This window comes from Dasypus novemcinctus, chromosome 21 (assembly GCF_030445035.2).
Source record: "Dasypus novemcinctus isolate mDasNov1 chromosome 21, mDasNov1.1.hap2, whole genome shotgun sequence".
Lineage (NCBI taxonomy): Eukaryota > Metazoa > Chordata > Mammalia > Cingulata > Dasypodidae > Dasypus > Dasypus novemcinctus.
Genome location: NC_080693.1, coordinates 63,314,533 through 63,333,270, shown reverse-complemented (window position 1 = coordinate 63,333,270; position 18,738 = coordinate 63,314,533). Strand labels below are relative to the sequence as shown.

The following is an 18,738-nucleotide window of genomic DNA, read 5'->3' as shown; positions in this document are numbered from 1 at the left end:
TAAGAAAGTGTATAAACTTTATTGGAGCACACACAGACACACCCACCTGTGGAGCGCCGACAGCACCGGGCCACAGGGTCCACAGAAATTGGGGGAGGGATGGCAGCTTGTAACGCGGCTCACGCCACGGACCCCATTCTCGTGGGGAAGGCCTCAGAGTGAGGCCCCACCTCCCATGGTGATGATGGTGGACCTCAGAATGGGGTGGGGGATCCAGGGAGACTGGTGGGGGAGAGGCGCTGGGAAGGCCTGAGCAGGGGGCACCCTCTCAGCAGGCTCCCAGGTCTGCACAGTGTCTTCTGGATGTCCTCGAGCCCTCCTCACAGCAGCTGTCTCGGGGCTTGGCCCCTCAAAGAGGCGTCCCAGCGCACGCTGTCCCTGCGCAAACACTTGGTGCCCCTGGCCCCACAGTGGAAGCCTGCAGGGCAGCAGTGACGCCGATCTGAACAGCAGACGCCCTGGTTGGTGGTGGCGGAGAGGGGGGCGAAGGTTAGACAGGGCGCAACCTGGCCCACACCAGTACCCCCCCTCCGCCAGGCAGAGGGTGGCACTGACCTGGCGGTAGGGACAGCAGGCCCAGCCCCCAAGGCTGTCATGGCAGCAGGTCTGGTTATCGTGGCAGAAACGCCCTGCCCCACACTTCACGTCCCCCACGTCCACTTGGCTTCGGGTCAGATGGGTGGCAGGCTGGGCAGGGTCCACCTCCTTCTCACAGGACCGGGCCTTCACGTTGCAGGTGTAGCCAGTTGGGCAGCAGTGCTGACGGTCCTCGCAGCACACGGCCTGGGGAGACGGGGACACGTGGCATCCTGATCTCATTTGCCCCAATCCTCCCAGGGTCTGGCTCCCTACTAAGGGGCGGGCAGGTGGCACTCACGTGGGGCAGCTGGCAGCAGGCCCAGCCCCCGCTCAGGCTGGGGCAGCAGGTCTGCCCCACGGGGCAGCTGGTGTGCTGGTCACAGCCGGTGTCTGTGGGCGAGGCGGCCCGGGAGGCGGGCTGCTTCTCCAGCCCGGCCACCACCGTGTCCCCCCTCTCACACGCCCCCTCAGCTGTGCACGTATAGCCAGAGGGGCAGCAGTGCTGGTGGTCTGAGCAGCAGACAGCCTGGATAGAACACAGTGGTCTGAGCTGGGGGTGGGTGCTGAGCCCCACCCCACGCCCCACCCCTGCCTCTCCTCCTCACAGCTCCTCTAGCTGGAAACGGTCTGGCTGAGGTGCTGTGCCAGCCGTGGGCTAGGCAGAGGGCAGAAGAGCACGGCGACAGGAGTCTGGCCACCTGCCCTGGCCAGGACATTGCCCACCCCTCCCCAGTGCTGCCCTCCTTCCCATGCACCTCTGGCACAGGACAGCAGCCCCACTCCCCAGAGGCGAGTCGGCAGCAGGTGTTGAAGGGGGGACAGCTGGTAACGTTGTCACAGGGGACGTCACTCTCCATGGACTTGGGGTTCAGGAAGGTTGGGACCTTCTCCATCCAGGGCACCTGGAAGGCCCCCTGCTCACAGGTTCCCTTCTCTGTGTCACACCTAAACCCCGCCGGGCAGCAGTGGATGTGGTCCTCACAGCACACAGCCTACAGTGGATGGAGAGGTGCCAGTGGGGACAGAGGCCTAGCACTGGCAGCCCCCTCAGCTCAGCCCACCCACCACTCCTGGGTACCTGGACAAAAGGGCAGCAGCCCCAGGCCCCCGACTGTAGGCGGCAGCAGGTGTAGCCATCTGGGCAGCTCACCTCTGTGTCGCACTTCACCTCCTGCACTGCAAGGCAGGCAAGGAGGAAGGGTCAGCAATGGCTGTGGGGGTCCCTAGGGTGCCCACCCTTTGCTGACTTCTTAGCTAGAACCAGATGAGGACACAGATGCCGCTCCTGCCAGCACCGGCGCCTCCATGCAGCCAGGAGCTCCTCCTGGGGTAGGCGGCCGGGGCCCGTGGCCTGTCCCTGGTACCTGTGTGTGCGGGCAGCTTGGTGAGGAGCGCGGTAGCATTCCCCTTGGAGAGGCATCTGCCCTGGATCAGGTCGCAAATAGTGTCCTGGGGGCAGCAGTGCAGGTGGTCGGAGCAGCAGATGGCCTGGATGGGGGGACGGGGCTGGGGCTTGTGACTGCCAGCCTCAGTCTGGCCCAGGGAACAGAGGCTGGCACTGCCGCAATCCCCCACTAGGGGGTGGTGTGAGTTCTAAGCCAGCCAGGCTCCCAGCAACCACCAGGCCAGCCCCACGCCCTGGAACCCCAGCAAAGCCCCCCTGGCTCCAGCCCCTCGCTCACATTGGGCATTGGGCAGCAGCCGTACTTCCCACTGGGCAGCTCACAGCAGGTAGAACCATCAGGGCACTGAGACTGTGCATCGGGACATAGGACCGCGGTGAGCAAAGCCACTGGAAGGGGAGAGGGCAGTGAGGTGCGAGCCAGGGAAGGTGGAGGGGCCTCTTTCCCAGCTGGGAGCCAGATGTGGCTTCTCCCCTCACCCCAACCCCCAACCTGATGCTCTCCCACCTCCTTACCTGCCTTATTAGTCCTTTGCGCGGGGGTCTTCAATGACAGGGGGTGGAAACCCGTGGGCGAAAGGCAGCGGGCGTGAGCTAGGTCGCAGGAGGTGCCGTGGGGGCAGCAGTGTACCTTGTCTTCACAGCAAGAAGCCTGGGAAGAGGTGGTTCTGACTGCCTGCCTCCTCCAGCCCCTAGCTCTGCACCCCACCCCGTCGCCACACCTGTACCTGCGGTACGGGGCAGCAGCCCCAGGAGCCATCGAGCATAGTGCAGCATGTGGAGGAGCTGGGGCACTCGAACCGGCTGTCGGGGCACTGGATGGCACCCAAGGAGCTGGCATCTGTAGACAGGATGATGCAAGGCTCCATCAAGCAGGCCAGTGGAAGTCACTCTGCCCCAACAGTCAAGGGGCTGCTGGCAGAGGGGCCTGCAGGCTCAGATGCTGGAGGGCTGGGCAGGGGGCTAGTCCTGCAGTTCGGTGACCTCCCAGCCATCCTTAACCCACTGTCTCCACAAGCAGTCCCTGCCTCAGCGAGACGGCACAGGGAGGACCCCTTTACCCACCCCTGCCACGCCTGCACCAGCAGCCACCAGGAGTCCTGGGCGCTCTCCTGCCCTCTCCTTGCCCCAGTGCTGCCCCTCTGTCCACCGCAGGGTTGCTTAGTACAGATGCCACGTGAATGAAGGCACAAGGGCAGCAAGAGGGCCACTCAGCTGGGCTCCTGGACACTCCAGGGTCCACATGCTGCCTGCCTGCCTGTCCTCCACCACACCCCTGGCAAACCTGAGCTGCGGAAGCAGGACCTCCCGTTGGCACTGCAGTGGAAGCCCCGTGGGCAGCAGTGGCGTCCATCCCTGCATGCCACGGCCTGTGGGACACAGAAGGCTGTGTTGGAGAGGCCCTTTGACCTGGGGTGGGAGAGCAGGAAAGCGTCAGTGCAGATCTAAGCTAGTGTAGAGCTGACGGGGCCCTCACCTCCGGGAAGGGGCAGCAGCTGGAGGTCCCCGAGTCAGTGAGAAGGCAAGAGGAACCAGCAGAGCAGTGAGCATCGATCTGGCAGGGTGGGCCCAGAGGCCTGCTCAGCACTGTGAGCCAAGAGGGCCGCTTGTCCTGGGAAGAAAGGGCAGAAGATAAACCGAAGGACAGTGCCTGGCCGCCGCCTTGGGCCACTCCGGGATGACCCTTTGGGAAAACCCAGGCTGCCAGCTCTTGCCTGGCTGAGGGGCACTCACCAGAAGGGGACTGCAGCAGCTGTAGCTGGCTCCTCCTGCATCCCGGCAGCAGGCCACAGGGCAGAGCTGACCATCAGGGCACTGCGTTCCGGCTGCCAGCCCTGCCACCAAGGCCACCCAGCTCACCAGGATCCACATGGTCTGCCTGTACAATTTAGCAACTGGCTTAAGCCCATGCCCCCTCGATTCTGAGCACACTCACTCGCCCAGCGACTCCTCAGGATGGAAGACGTGAAACCTGAAACTTAGCTGCCCACGTCTCCTGTGAATGAGCGTATGGGTGGATCTGTGTTCCCACACGTGGCCCGACACGTGGGTCTCTGTGGTTGCTACGCAGTCACAGTCACCGAGAGGGAAGCATGTGCCAGTCAGGAGGACGTATGGTCTGACCTGTGGGGACGTGGGCCTCCTCCGGGGGAGGCTTCAGTAGTCCCAGGAGAGGGCCGGGCTGAGGGGCGGGGGGAGCCGAGCAAAAGCCAGGGTTCCCTTTTCCTGGCCTTCCGCTCACACCTGCACCCTGCCATGGCCCGTGTGGGAGTCACCACAGGACGTGGGAAGCCACAGGGCAGGGAAGTTGTGAAAAGGAAAGTGGTGGTTCATGGGGTCTGGGCTGCCTTCTCCAGGGGCTGGCCACTGCCTGCCTGCTGACTGTCCCCTCCCTCGCAGGGAAGGGGACACACAGGCTGTGTGAATCTTTGAGACACCTGTTCCCTGAGGGGCTCCCAACACCGCCAGGGCCCTTCAGACTCACCGAACATACCAATCCCCGCCCCCACGCTGGGTGCCAAAACTCAGCCACAAGTGCAGACGCCACAAGGCCTGCGAGGCCCTCCCCGCCCACCCCCCTGCCCACCTGCGTCAGCAGGAGGAACCAAGCCCCGAGTCCCTGGGGGTGCAGATTCTCACTTCCTAACAACACTTCCCCCAAGCTCAGCAGCCGGAATTCAACAGGGCAGGCGGGGAGGGCGTGACCCCGCCTAGAGGAGCAGCCGGGAAGGTCTGTTGAGCCTGTCGGTGGCCCACACAGCACTGGTCACAGCACTGGTCACTGTTTGCAACAATCACCCAAGGTAGTAATTATTATTGTCTTTGCTTTTCAAAGGAGGAAACCGAGGTTCAGAGACAACAAGTAGCACGCCCATGTCAAATATCAAGTCCTGGCGACGACAGGCTTGATGGCTCCAGAGCACAGTGGGCCTGGGTTTATTTCACAAGAGGCACCCTGGGCAGTGCCCTGGAAGGAACTCCAAGCCCCGGAAGGACAGAGACCTTGCGTCCCAGCAGAGGGAGAGGGCCAGGAGAGGGACTGAAGTGTTCCTGGGCAGATGAACTGGGCAGGGTGAAAATGGGGGACAGGGGCTGTGTGGAAACTGCATTTGGGTCCTAGCCCTAGAATTGCCACCAACAGTGGGAGCTTCAAAAGTTGCTCCCCACCCCTGGCAGCCTCCCCGTGGGTCTGTGTGTGGCACTGCTGGGTGGCAGGCCAGGAAGACCCACCCACCTAGTCACTCAAATCCCCTCTCTCCTCACCCGGCTTTCCTCAGGTGCCCCTCCCCCAAGAGGTCCTCTCGGGGCATCTGGTCCTGGACCACTGTCCCCGTCTCTCTCCTCCACCACCACAGCTCCCAGGCCAAGGAAGTCTCTACCACCTGTCTCACCCTCACCCTCAGCAGCCTGGCCGCTTGCTTAGGCAGAAGGGCTGCCTGTCCTCACACATGTAGGACTACTCGGCCCCCTGGGGATTTATGTGTCTACTTCCCTTCCTGTGTCCCCGAGGTTAGTGCATGCGCGCTTCTACGGAGTGCACACACACGCCCACACACCACTCGGCCCGCGGGAGCAGGAGGCTCCGCTCCTCTCTGGCTACTACTGTCCACTAGGGTTCTGAGTGGCCACCCCACACTGCCACAACAGAGGGAGGACAGAAGCTTCTTCGAGCCCCGAGCGACGTCATCTTCCACTAGGGGGCACCCCCCAACTCCGAGTGCCAGGAGGAGAGGGAGAGTCCCCAAAGGTGGGCCAGCCCAGCAGCAGCCGGGCAGGGAGAGTGGCAGGGAGGGGCAGAGGCGGCTCGTCCCACCGCCCACATCCTCCCACAACGAGAGGAAGTAAGGAAGCGCCAGGCACCACCCAGGAGCTCACTCGCCCCTCCAAATCCCTACTACCTTTGAGGACGCCAGAGTTTCAGTCCCCTCTCCCAGTCTCTCCGAGCTCGGGACAAGGGGCGGGCGCCTCTCCCTCTCCAAGCAGTCGCGGGGACTCCCCCCCACCACCACCACCAGGAGAGGAAGGAGCCGGCACCTGCCTACAGGGAGTGGGGCTGGCTCAGGAATGGGGTGGTCCCTGCTTTAGGGGAAGGGGCTGCAGTTTCCGGGGATCCCGGAGAGGAACCCCCTTCTAATGGGGGTCACTGCAATGACTGCTTGCTCCCTCCCCTAGAAAACTCCCTCCAGTACATCAGAAACCCCTTAGGAGTTCCTATAAGCGAGCCTCCTCTTGTCTCCCATTTCGGACTCCGAAGGAGCCTCAAGCTCACCGTCCGCGGCTGGAGCCCCGGGAAGAAGCACGCGAGGGGTCGGCGGGGCGGCCTCCTAGCCCGCCTCAGGGTCCGCGCTCGCTGGGCAGCAGCTGCCCCGCGGCTCGCAGACAGGGCCCCTCGGGCCCGCCCACCTCAGCTTCCATTGGCCAGAGGTCCACTGCCGCGCTCTCATTGGTTACTCGTCGACGTGGAGGCGGGGCCAGCCTGGAATGCTGTGTATCTTTCCTACCCAACTCACTCTGCTCCCCCCACTTCCTCGAGCTCATCACCCCTATTCTTAGGGATCATGTGATTGGAGCATCTCATGTGATTGGAGCATCACATGACGCCCTAGTCCGCCTTTGGGAGGCGGCCGTGCCAGTCTTCCTGGCTCCCGGTTTCCAGCCCGAGCCCGGGAAAGTTTCCCCGGCGTGGCCGCCGAGGTCTGGGGACCTTGAAGGCCAGGGGGCCGCCCCTTAGGGGCGCGCTCAAGGGCGTTTGCAGGATTGTGCATCCGCTGTCTACTCCCTTCTGGTCTATGCAACAAGCTCGGATTCCATGCTAGGCAGCCAGGTCCAAAACGGGGTTGAGGAGGGTTGTGAGGACGAGAATAAACCTCCTCCAGTCCCTTTCCTCAAGGGCTTCACAGCCTGGGGGAGGGGAGACAGGCTCAAACTAAGGGACAAGGTCGTGTGTCAGGGGCTGTGTGTGAAGGGGTAGCGGGCACCTGGGCTGGGGGAGAGGTAGGTTAATCCGACTAGGGGAACACCTTGAGCTGAGGCTGGGAGTGTGGAGGGGTTGGAGAAGGGGCTGGACAGAGGATGTTAGGAAGCTGGGAAGCCAGATGGAAGGCAGCCGTGGACAGGGATGGAAGGCCCGGCTCAGCGCAAGTGCACTTGGGTAGCTCCTGGCACGGGCTGGGCTGGGGGTGGGGACCGACCATGCGGAAGTGGCCCCCTAGTTTCAGTAGGCCCTGTTTGCCAGGAATTGACATGGCAGGTGAGGAGAGAAAACTTACCACCCGGAAAGAACTAGCCAGCCTCAGGAGCCGGAATTGCTCCAACCCAAAAGGCCTGGGTGGGTGATGGGAGACTGGCCAGCAGAGAGGAGTGGTCCAGGGGAGGTGCAGGCCCTGGAGGCAGCACAACGTTGGATCTGGCAGAGTGGGTGGAGGGCTCGGCAGGCCAAGGAAAGGCCTTGCACTGCGGGTGAGGCTGCGGATCCAAACTCAGGGGTGATGCAAGTCTGGGTAGGGAAGGAGTGGCAAGGTTGTGGAATTGAATCGTGGGTTCTTAGCCTGGGGCTAGAGAGGGTACAGAAAGTGCTCGAGGCTCCTGCTGGTAAGCTGGAACTATTATGGACCTGCTGATTTATCGGTGTTTTCCTTCCTATGTAGCCTGAGTCAGGGAGTATAACTTATGCTTCTACTTAATACACACACACAGTTTATGAAATGTTAGACAAATTAATCAATAAATTCTTTAATCGCGACCACACAGAACAAAAATAAATAAATACAGGTGGCGGGGGGAGACCTAAGTGACTGAAACAAGCATCACAAAGTCTAGTTCAAGCAGTGGCTCGCAACCAGACGCAATCTTGTCTCCCAGAGAACACAGGGCACTGTCTGGAGTCATTTGGGTTTCTCTGTCACCACTTAGGAAGGGGGTGCTCCTGGCATTTAGTGGGGAGATGCCAGGGAACCTGCTAAACCTCCTACTGTGTGCAGCACAACCCCACACAGCAAAGAACATCTGGTCCCAAGTGGCAACAGTGTTGAGCTTGGGAAACCCTGCTCTGAAGAAGCACAACTTTCTCCATAAGAGACCCCAAGTTTTCCTTACCCAGAACCTCTGATTTCATGTTTTTAATAAGTGGGGAAATCTGATTTCTCAGCAACAGCAGATTACCGGAAGATCAGGGGGTGCACACCTTGAAGTTTCTAGGGGCATCACTTTGAGTTTAGCAGGGATTAAAAGTTTAATAGGGAAAACTGCAAACCACGGGCTGAAGAACTCGAAAGCACAGCCGCCAGGGGCCACGGAGTGAAGGGGCAGAGCCTTTCCCAGCTGGAAGGCCTTAGGAGCATCACTTTAAAGGGCAGCAATGAAAATTCAGAGGCATGACACCAAGTATCTAGAAAAGTTTTGATCATATGCAGGTACTCTGAGTACTAAGGCAAAGAAGTGTGTTAGAGGTTCCCGCTCAGTAGGTTTGTAATAATTAACAAGCTGTGACTCAGTTCTCTCTGACACACACTGAGGAAAGACAAGCCCCCCATCCCATAAGCCTGTGTGCCTAAAAGCATGGCACTTCCCCTAAAGGTTGAACAAAGAAACCACGAGGAAACGGGAGTAAAGGGGGATAGAGATCTTCACTCCCTTCAGATCAAAGCACCATCTGCTCCTCCAGCATTCCAAGAAAACATAACTCCCAGCTCACTAGCCTCTAACCATATAAGGGAAAATTTTCACCTCTAGGGCTTCCTATTGGCCCCTGCACCTCACTAGGACGCTTGACCCCCTCCCACTGACCATCATTTCCCCCGCCTAGGAATGTACTGTGTAAATTCAAATCCTTCCTTTCCAGAAGCAGGCTGAAGTCTCTTGTCAGACCCCCTCTGTTGGGAGGGCTTCCCAATAAACTTTCTGCCTGCACAGTCTCCGTGTCCCAGTGAGCACCCCCCCCTTTTCTCCAACAAAGTGTGAAATCAGTTTACCAATCAGCCTGCTCAAATGGCTAAAAGCAACCTGCAGCCCCTCCCTGGAGAGGGCAGTTTTCCCCAGCACTGCTGAACATCCGCCTCAAGAATACCTCTGGCCTTCTCAAGCCCTCGAATTCAAGAGTCCCCCTCCCTCTGCCTTTGGCTTTTAAAGACAGGATATCAGTTTGCGATCAGGAATACTGAAGAGAGGCAAGTTTCCAAGATCACAAGGGGATTTAGCATCAAAGGGTAGGTCTCATATGCCCCCTTCCCCGAGCCCTTCTCTCCCCTTTTGCCGGGCTCCTCCTGCTTCCCCAGCACAGCCTCAGCCCTGGCCAGGCTGCTGGTTAGTACTTTGATCCCTCCCCTTTCCAGGCTCACTTACAAGGAAATCAGTCACTGTTGGAAATCCCCACACACGTGTTCTCCCCACCCCCCGCTGCCCAGGCTGGCGCCTCACCCCCTTCCCTGGCCCCCGGCCTTCCGCCTGATTCCAAGGTGGGCGCTGTGCCCTTGACCCGCCCCTGGCCGCTTTGGGCGGGCAGAAGTAGGCAGGCATGGTCACAGAGCCTGGCCCCCATTTAGCTCTCCTTTCAGGGCTTTTAAAAAATCTCTTTCTTCTCTCCTTGTCTTCTCCCTTTCTTCTTTCCCTCTCCCTCTCCTATCAGCATCCTTCCTTTTTTTCTGGCTTAATTTAAAATACACAATTCAATATAAATGCACCAAAGAGTCTCCTTGCTCTGCACTGCCCCTACCTCCTCTTCCACCCAGTCTGCTATTTGGTTTGGTGAATGTCTTTCCTCAGTCCTCCACCAACCATTTACATACAGAAAGATGTGGTTTCCTTTTGTGTTTTTTTTTCTTTAAATATAAATGTGATCATACAGTACGTAAAGTTCTACACCTTGCTTTCTTTTTCCATTTTTTTTAAATTAGGGAAGTTGTAAGTTTATGGAAAAACCATGCAGAAAATACAGAGTTCTTGTGTACCCTCACACAGAGTTTTCCCTATTATTAATGCATGGCATTAGAGTGGTACCTTTGTTACAATTAATGAAACATTATTATTGTAATTATACCATTAAATATAGTCCATAGTTTACTTTAGCGTTCACTGTTTGTGTTGTAGAGTTCTATGGCATTTTTAAAATGTTTTATTCTGGTAATATACTGTAGCAGTTTGATATTATTGATGAATTCCAAAAAGAAATATTGGATTATGTCTGTAAACTGATCTTTTCCTCTGCGCGTATTAGATTATATTGCATTCAGAGGTTTGTGTGATTAAGTAATCATGTAAACCTCTTGTGCCAGTAGGGCATTGAGTCGTGGGTGGGGACTCACAGATAAAAGGCATAGCAAAGGACAGAGTTGGGGGCTTTTAATGCTGAGTTTGATGCTGAAACCTGAAGCCAGAGCCCTGAGAAGCAAAGAACCCGGAACCCAGAGAGGAGCAAGCCCCTGGAAGGGAGGAACCCAGGAAGCCTGAACCCTGGCAGATGTCGGCTGCCATCTTGCTCCAACACGTGAAGATAGACTTTGGTGAGGGAAGCAACTTACGCTTTATGGCCTGGTATCTGTAAGCTTCTACCCCAAATAAATACCCTTTATAAAAACCAACCATGGGAAGCGGACTTGGCCCAGTGGATAGGGCATCTGTCTACCACATGGGAGGTCAGCGGTTCAAACCCTGGGCCTCCTTGACCCGTGTGGAGCTGGCCCATGCGCAGTGCTGATGCGTGCAAGGAGTGCCGTGCCACGCAGGGGTGTCCCCATAGGGGAGCCCCACGCGCAAGGAGTGCCCTACAAGGAGTGCCCTGCCACACAGGGGTGCCCCCCAAGTAGGGGAGCCCCATGCACAAGGAGTGCGCCCCGTAAGGAGAGCTGCCCAGTGCGAAAGAAAGTGCAGCCTGCCCAGGAATGGCACCGCCGACATGAAGAGCTGACACAACAAGATGACACAGCAAAAAGAAACACAGATTCCCGTGCCGCTGACAACGACAAAAGCGGACAAAAAGAAGAACACACAGCGAATGGACACAAAGAACAGACAACTGGGGCGGGGGAAGGGGGAAGGGGAAATAAATAAATAAAATAAATCTTAAAAAACAAACAAACAAACAATTTCTGGTATTTTACATTAGCACCCCTTTGGCTGACTAATACACATACATACAACCTAGACGTTCCCCTTTTAAGCACATTCAAACATACAATTCAGTGGTTTTAATCACATTCACAATGTTCCACTACCATCACCACCATCCATTAGCAAAACTTTTCCACCACCCCAAAAAGAAGCTCCTTACCAGCTAGCAGTAACTCCCCATTCTCCACCCTACCCCTGCCCCCTGCCCCCAGTGCCTGACATCTTTCTGTCTCTGAAACACACTTACAATGTGTTTTGGAGATCTTTGCATGTCAGTGTGTATAAATGCACCAGTGCATCTAAATCCACCAGTTTCTTTTTATTTTCCTTTTTCCCCCCACAGTTTTGAGATATAATTCACATACCATGATGCACCCTTTATACAAACGACACAACTCAAAAAATAAAAGAAAAAGAAAGTGCACAGCTCGATGCTTTTTAGTATATTAACAAAGTTGTACAACCTTCACTACAGTCAATTTAAGATGATTTACATCGCTGCAAAAAAAAAAAAGCCCAATCAGATCCCATTCCCTGCAACCACTAATCTATGTTGCCTCTACAGGTTTGCCTATTCTGGACATTTCATACAAACGTAATCATACAGTATGTGATCTTTTCTGACTGGCTTGTCTCTCTTATACTGTTTTCAAGGTTTATTCATGTTTTAACTCTATCAGTACTTCATTTCTTTTTATTACCGAAGAATAGCCCCTTGTGTGGATATACCACCTTCTGTTGATCCAGTCAACAGTTGATATTTGGGTTGTTTCTGTTTGGGGGCTATTATGAATAATGCTGCGATGAACATTCTTGTACAAGGTTTGAGGTGGACGTGTGTTTTCATTTCTCTCGGGTAGATACATAAGTCATGCGTAACTATGTTTAGACTTTTGAGGAACCGCCAAACTGTTTTCCAGAGTAGCTGCACCATTTTACATTCCCACCAGCAGTGTAGAGTTTTTCGATTTTTACACACCCTTGACAACACTGTTTGTTCTCTTCTGTCTTTTTTCTTGTAGTCATCCCAGTGCTGTGAAGTGGTTGGTACTCACTGTGGTTTATATTTGAATTTGCCTTGTGGCTAATGATATTGAGCATCTTTTCATGAGCTTATTGGCCATATGTATAACCTTTTTGGAGAAATGTCTAGTCAGATCTTTTACACATTGTTATTTGGGTGATCTATCTTTTAATTATTAAGTTGTAAGAGTCCTTTATATTTTGCATGGTCTATGTATCTTTAAAAAAGATTTAAAATGGAAAAAAGAGTTCTTAATATATTCTAAATATATAAATATTATAAGATATAAGATTTGCAAATATTTTCTCCCGTTCTCTCGGCCATCTTTTCACTTTTTTGATGATGTCCTTTGAAGGACAAGTTTTAAATTTTGATAATTCAATTGATTGTAAATGTGAGTGTTTACTTTCTGGACTCTCAATTCTATTCCATTGATATGTGTGTCTACCCTTATGTGAGTATCAATCACATTGTCTTCATTACTTCAGCTTTATAGCAAGTTTTAAAATTAGGAGCAATGTGAGTCCTCAAACTTTGTTCTTTTTCAAGACTATTTTGGCTATTTTGGGTCCCTTGAATTTCCATATGAATTTTAGGATCAATTTCTGCAAAGAAGCCAGTTGGAATTGTGAATCTGCAGATTAAGGAACTATTGCCATTTTAACAATATTAAGTTTTCCCAACCATGAACATAGGATGTGTTTCCACTTATTTACCAGTATCTTTTTAATAGTTACATAATTTATTTAACTAGTATCTTTTTTTTTTTTTCTATTTCTCTCCCCGCCCCTCTCTTGTCTGCTCTCTGTGTTCATTCACTGTGCGTTTTTCTGCGTCTGTGTATTTTCATTAGGTGGCTCTGGGAACCCATCCTGTGACCTTCTGGAGTGGGAAACAGGCAGTCATTCTCTTGGGTCACTTCCCTAGTTCGTTGTGTCTTATATTGTCTCTTCTCTGTCTCTTCTTTGGTTGCATCATCTTGCCGCGTCAGCTCTCTGTGTGAGTGCACCACTCCTGGCTGGGCTGCGCAGGGTGGCACTCCTTGCACGGGGAGCACTCCTTGCACGCAGCAGCACTGCACGTGGACCAGCTCACCACATGGGCCAGGAGGCCCTGGGTATCGAACCCTGGACCTCCTATATGATAGGTAGAAGCTCTAGCCATTGAGCCATATCTGCTTCCCTAACTAGTATCGTTTTGATGGACTTCTATGTGTTTCCAATCTTCTACATGGTGCTTTTCTTGTTGAACTGCAGGAGCTTTTATATAGTCTGGTTCTTAAAGATGTTGCAGATACTTGCTCCTAGGCTGTCATTTGTCTTTTATCTTTGGTTATGGTGTGTTTAATGTTCAGACGTTGTGTTGTTATTATGTTACCTAGAATCTGTTGATAATCTTTTCCTTTACAGCTTTTGCTCCCCGACGCCTTTCCTACTTGCTTAAGATGTTGTAAGTATGTTCTTCCTGTCTCTTTTCTAGTCCAGCTGCCTCCCAGGCTGGACTGGGCCCTAGGTGCCAGCCCTGCCCTGGATGGGGGCACCAGAGGTGACAGCAGGTCCTGCCCAGGAGCCTGGTGTGGAGGGGCCAAGGCGTGGGGATGAAATCTCGCCTCTCTCCTGGGCCTCCCTGGGTGTCCCTCTGACTAAGAGTTTCCTCCAGGTCCGCCCCAAGGCTGCTTTCAGAGCTGGGGGCCTGGGTTCACAGTTGGGAAGCTTCCCTCTCCCTTCCTGCTTCCACTTCTCCCAGCCTCGCCCAGATTCTTCCAGTCCTCCCCTCAGGGTTTTCTTCATTGGGATTACTGCTCTGCCCCCTAGGAAGTACCACCTCTGCCGCCACCGGGCCCTTAGAATCTCAAGATGCCAGATAAAATACAAGGTACCCAGTTAAATTTGAATTTCAGATAAATAATGCATAATTTTTTAGTACATCTCAGTATATCATGGGACATACTTATCTGCTAAAAAAAAATTGCTTAACTGAAATTCAAATTTAATTGGGCATCCTGTATTTTTATTTGCCAAATCTGGCAACGCTGCAAGGCCCCGGGTGGAAGGAGAGTACAAAAACAGCCCCACCCCAACCCCCACTCCTCCTGCCTGCCTGAGTCACCTGGAGTGAGCAAGTGCTGCCCGCGCCCCTGGTGCCTGCCCTCGCCACCGGGCACCTGGCTGCCCCGCCTGCCGGCTCTGCTAGGCCCGCCAGGTCCCCGCAGGGACGCCGGTGCGGGAACGGGGCCGACCCTGAAGGCCCCGCTTGCCCGAGGAGAGCTTGCCCCCATGTCCTGAAGGCCACTGGCTCAGGACCCTCCGTGGACTCCTGGGGGTGGGGGGCGGGGAGGAGGGAGAACCAGGAAGTCTGGCCTGGAGATTTTGCTTCTCTGGAAAAACCTTGGGGGAGGGGTGGACGCTTGGGGTTTTCCACAAAGTTAGTGCTGGAAGGGAGCTTGGTGTGCAGCGCTGCGGTGCTCCGCCGTCTCCTCCAGGCTGCTCCCTCCAGCTCTGGCTGCCCGGCTGACTCCGCCTCCGGCCTCTCTCTCGGCCTCTCGGGGTTTCTCTTCCTTCTGTGGCTGTAGGTGATCCTGGAGGCCTCTCTCCTGGTGGGGTAAAGGCGGCTCTGCTTCTCTGTGCGTGTCCCGTTAGGGAAGACTCCAGTCAAAGGATGAGGACCCGCCCTGGTCCTGAAATCTAACGGAAGGGCTTTAACGAAAGTGACCCAATCAAAAGAAATCTGCTCCAAAGGTCCCTTGACTGAATCTAATCCAAAGGTCCTACCTACAGCAGGCTGGCACCTGCAGGAATGGGTTCACTTCAAAACTGTTTCCGGGGTCCACAAAAGACTCAGACCAGGAAGGAACTCCGTATGTTAGATATTTTATGCATTTCTGTAAACTTACAACTTCCCTAACAACAACTACAAAAATTATTAGTTAAAAAGGTAGATTTAAAAAAAAAGACTCCTGTGCCCATGTCTCTGCAAGGCTGCCGAGCTGGGTACACCCTACTCCACCGGGCTCCATCTTTCCAGCCTGGCTCTTCCCAGGGGGCCCTGGGAGACAGCCCAAACTGCTCCAGCTCACCCCGTCCTCGTGACAGAGTCCCAGCTCAGGAGAAGAGAACCCAGAGGGCAAGGAAGTGGCCGAACCAGCTGCTGGACCAGTTTTGTGCCCCGACCCATGGACACTGCAGCCCTGGGGCAGGAGGCTGCTGATGCGGGGCCAGGCCAACACCCAAGCTAGAGGCTGTCGCAAGGTATTTGGGGTAGAGGACGTGGAAGTCAGGATGCCCTGTCTCAGCATGGGCCGTGAACTTGCCAAGGGACAGTGAGCAGTTCGCTTCCCTGGTTTGCTTTTTGTTTTGGTTTGTTTTGAAATCAATTACTATATTTAACAACGTGTACAATGCAAATGCTTCTTAAAAGTCAAAGCCTGACACAGAACAGCACTCGTCTTTCCCACCCCAGACATCCCCTTCCGTAGTGTCTCCTGAGCTTGCCGTGTACATCGACAGTGGCGTGCCTGTGCACGGTCTTGATTCACTTCTGGCCCCAGTATTTTCATCTGGGCAGCAGGTGAGTACCACGCTGCCCCCGGTCCAGAGTCGACAGTAAGCTGCAGCTGCTGCAGCTGCCCCTGGGGGCAGGGACGGCGTAGCTGTGACCCAAGGCCAGCGCCGGCCTGGCTCGGGAGCTGCCTGGGTTCCTGAGGGCACGAAGCAGCAGGCGGTAGGACGCCAGGCCCTCAGGAGGGGGCGGCGGGCTGGGGCTGGGGCGGGGAAGAGCAGGTGACTTGGCTCGGCAGAGGCCTTGGCTGGGGGCGGGGGAGTCTTCGGGGAGCCTGTAGCCCCATCGGAGTCACCTGAGAAGCGCTGCTCCCATTAAAACCCCTTTCTACAACAAGGAAACTCTGGCCTCTTCCTCTTACCCGCTGTTTTCGTTTCCTGGGTTTCTCAAGCAAATGCCACGGAATGGGTCGGGTTAAATAATGGGAATTGATGTGCTCACGGTGTGAGGTGGAGAAAAAGTCCACATCAGGGTGTCATCAGGGTGATACTTTCTTCCCGAACGCTGCGGCAATCTGGGCTTGGCTGCTGATGCCGGCGCATCCTGGTCCTTAGCTTGTCACGTGGCAAGCCACGGCAGCATCTCCTGGCCCTCCCTTCTCTTCTGCTGCTGCTTCTGATGATGCTCAGCTCCTTGCTTCCTGTGGCTTTCTCTCTCTCGGTCTAAATTTCACTCCTCCGCTTCTGCCTTGTTGTGTAGCCGGTCACCTTGACCTTCTGCGCTACAGCCCCTTCACTCTCCCCGTCAGCGCTCATCTCAGGAAGAGGGATATAATGGCAAGAATCCAGATTCAGGAGTCAGGCAGACCCGGCTTCCAATTCTTAGGCAGATGTGAGCTGTGTACCCTTGGAAAGTCACCCCACTTCTCTGAGCCTCGTGTTCCTCAGCTGTAAATTGAGGCAGACTCTATCTTTATGGGTTTTGAGAAGGACTCAGTGAGATAATACCAGGAAAGTGCAATGACCAGTGCTTGGCATGTGGTGGATCCTCCACACCTGCAGCTTCCTATAGGAAGCCCTCCTGGATTGTTCAGGGGACGAAGGAATCCCTTGCACACAGGCCTTGGGAGTCAGCATTTGTGCCCTTCAGGAGAATGAGGGCATATTCTCGGGTTAAAGTTTAATTTCTTACATTCTGAGAGCAGTGGGGGGTGATCTTGAGAAGAATTTCCGGGTGGGGGCAGGAACAGATCCCAGCAAATCTCCAGGAAGCCGGGGTGGCCTCCAGGACAGGCAGTGCCAGGCGCCAGAGGCCAGGCGTCAGCTCTTTCCTATAGACCCCAATGGTGAGCTGGGGTCCTCCAAGCAGACCTCCTCCCCGCCTGCAGGGCTCAAATGCCACCTCTGCCTCTTACCTGCTGGGTTAGTTTGGCACATTTCTTTGTCCCTAAGTGCCTCCATCTGAATTGGGGTAAACAAGACCCGCCTCTTAGGGCATTCGGGAGGACTGAATGTGGCAAAACGTCTATGAAAAGTGCCTGGTACATAGTTGTGTCTCAATAAATTTCCCCCTTCCTTCTCCATCATTCCTATTCTTAAAAGAATATGGACAACCAAACTGCATTGATTCAGAAATAAGGAATTTGTTTTCCTATTAAACTTTTCAAAATTAATCACACAAAATCTGATCCTACTAGAGTGGGGGAAAAAATCCAGCCAAACGAAGGACTAGCATCAGGTCTTCTAAATCCTTTCCAAGCCCCTGGACCCACATCTAAGGACACCCTGTCCCTCTCCTGAGATGGGGGGTGACTGCTGGGCCTGGAAGGCTTGGGAGAGGCTGGGCGCCCCCCTCGATGGTCTTGCTGGTGGCGTGTCTGCCTGTGGGTACCTGAAGAACCCTTCCCCATCCCGTGCTTTTCTGAGCTTGAGGATTCACTGAGGGCCATCAAGCCCCGGAGTGGCCCCTGGGTAGCTCAGGCAATCTAGGATTGGAGCCCAGCCACGGTCAAGGGGAGCAAGTGGGCCATGGCAATGGAAGGACAGCTTGGGTTTTAGACATTGTCGACCTATGGACTGTTTGATCTGGGAGGCTAATGAGTTTAGAGAGCAGGGAAATGGGGTGGAAAGAACAAGAGCCAGGGCTATTTTTCGGATGTCTACCCACCGCCAGGCATGTTCTTCTACCACTGGAGTTCTTAAAACACTGCAGGGTCTCACCTCCATCTCACCGGCGTCAAGGGGCTGAGGGGCTTGTTAGGACCTCCTGGCTGGTCAGCGGTGGGTTGGTTTCTGAGTTTAGGTGGACCTGACCAAGAGCTTTGCCCATATCTCCACGCTCCACTGGGTGCTGACGCCCAGCTCAGCCGGTTGCCCCAGTCCTCCCTCACAGCCTTGCTGCCCACGTGAGCTACCTTGGCCCTTCTCCAGCAGGACCCCCTAGGAGGCCAGGAGATACCTGCTCCGAGACCCAGTTTTCCCATCTGTAAAGTGGGGATACTATAACCACCATATGCTTTCTGCAGTCACTGAGGCTCTGACGGGATGGTGGATGTGAGGACGCCTGACAAACTGCACCTTTACAGTGGGAGGAATTCTTTTTTAGAATTCCTCAGAGGGGTTCCTCTCATTAACCTGGCAACCTCCCCAGGCAGCTCAGAGAAGTCAGAGTCATCTCTAGGAGGCCGAGGATGGGCAGAGGGGAGGCAGCTGCACAGAGGAAGGGGGAGGGATGGCAGGGAGGGGAGGAACTGCCCACCTGGGCCTCCTCTCCTGGTCACAGACCGCGTCCACAAACCTCACTTCTTTAAACTTAAACCTCTCAGCAGCCCAGGGAGGGAGGGAGGGTGGGCCAGGAGTACTATTCCCTTCACTTAAAATTTTTTATTTTATTTTATTTTTTAAAGATTTATTTATTTAATTTCCCCCCCTCCCCTGGTTGTCTGTTCTTGGTGTCTATTTGCTGTGTCTTGTTTCTTTGTCCGTTTCTGTTGTCGCCAGCGGCACGGGAAGTGTGGGCGGTGCCATTCCTGGGCAGGCTGCTCTTTCTTTTCACGCTGGGCGGCTCTCCTCACGGGCGCACTCCTTGCGCGTGGGGATCCCTTACGTGGCGGACGCCCCTGCGTGGCACG

General features: G+C 54.9%; 1 protein-coding gene across 1 annotated transcript; it reads right to left on the bottom strand.

Moving 5' to 3' along the window:
• Positions 1–3: 3 nt before the first annotated feature.
• Positions 4–6,373, bottom strand: GRN (granulin precursor). Its single transcript, XM_004451556.5, has 13 exons — positions 6,252–6,373; positions 3,716–3,860; positions 3,459–3,593; positions 3,267–3,351; positions 2,710–2,822; positions 2,498–2,633; positions 2,262–2,371; positions 1,944–2,067; positions 1,658–1,755; positions 1,335–1,571; positions 878–1,105; positions 556–783; positions 4–458 (listed from the first exon to the last, which is right to left on the bottom strand). The coding sequence occupies exons 2-13, from the start codon at positions 3,851–3,853 to the stop codon at positions 321–323; spliced, it is 1,770 nt and encodes a 589-aa protein (XP_004451613.1). The 5' UTR covers positions 3,854–3,860; positions 6,252–6,373; the 3' UTR covers positions 4–320.
• Positions 6,374–18,738: the final 12,365 nt, after the last annotated feature.

Coding starts and splice junctions, on each gene's coding strand:
- GRN (XM_004451556.5), bottom strand. CDS start 3,853: ATGTGGATCCTGGTGAGCTGGGTGGCCTTGGTGGCAGGGCTGGCAGCC. Junction 3,352..3,458: donor GCTGCTGCCCCTTCCCGGAG/GTGAGGGCCCCG, acceptor TGTGTCCCACAG/GCCGTGGCATGCAGGGATGG. Junction 1,756..1,943: donor CAAGCTGCCCGCACACACAG/GTACCAGGGACA, acceptor CCTGCCTTGCAG/TGCAGGAGGTGAAGTGCGAC.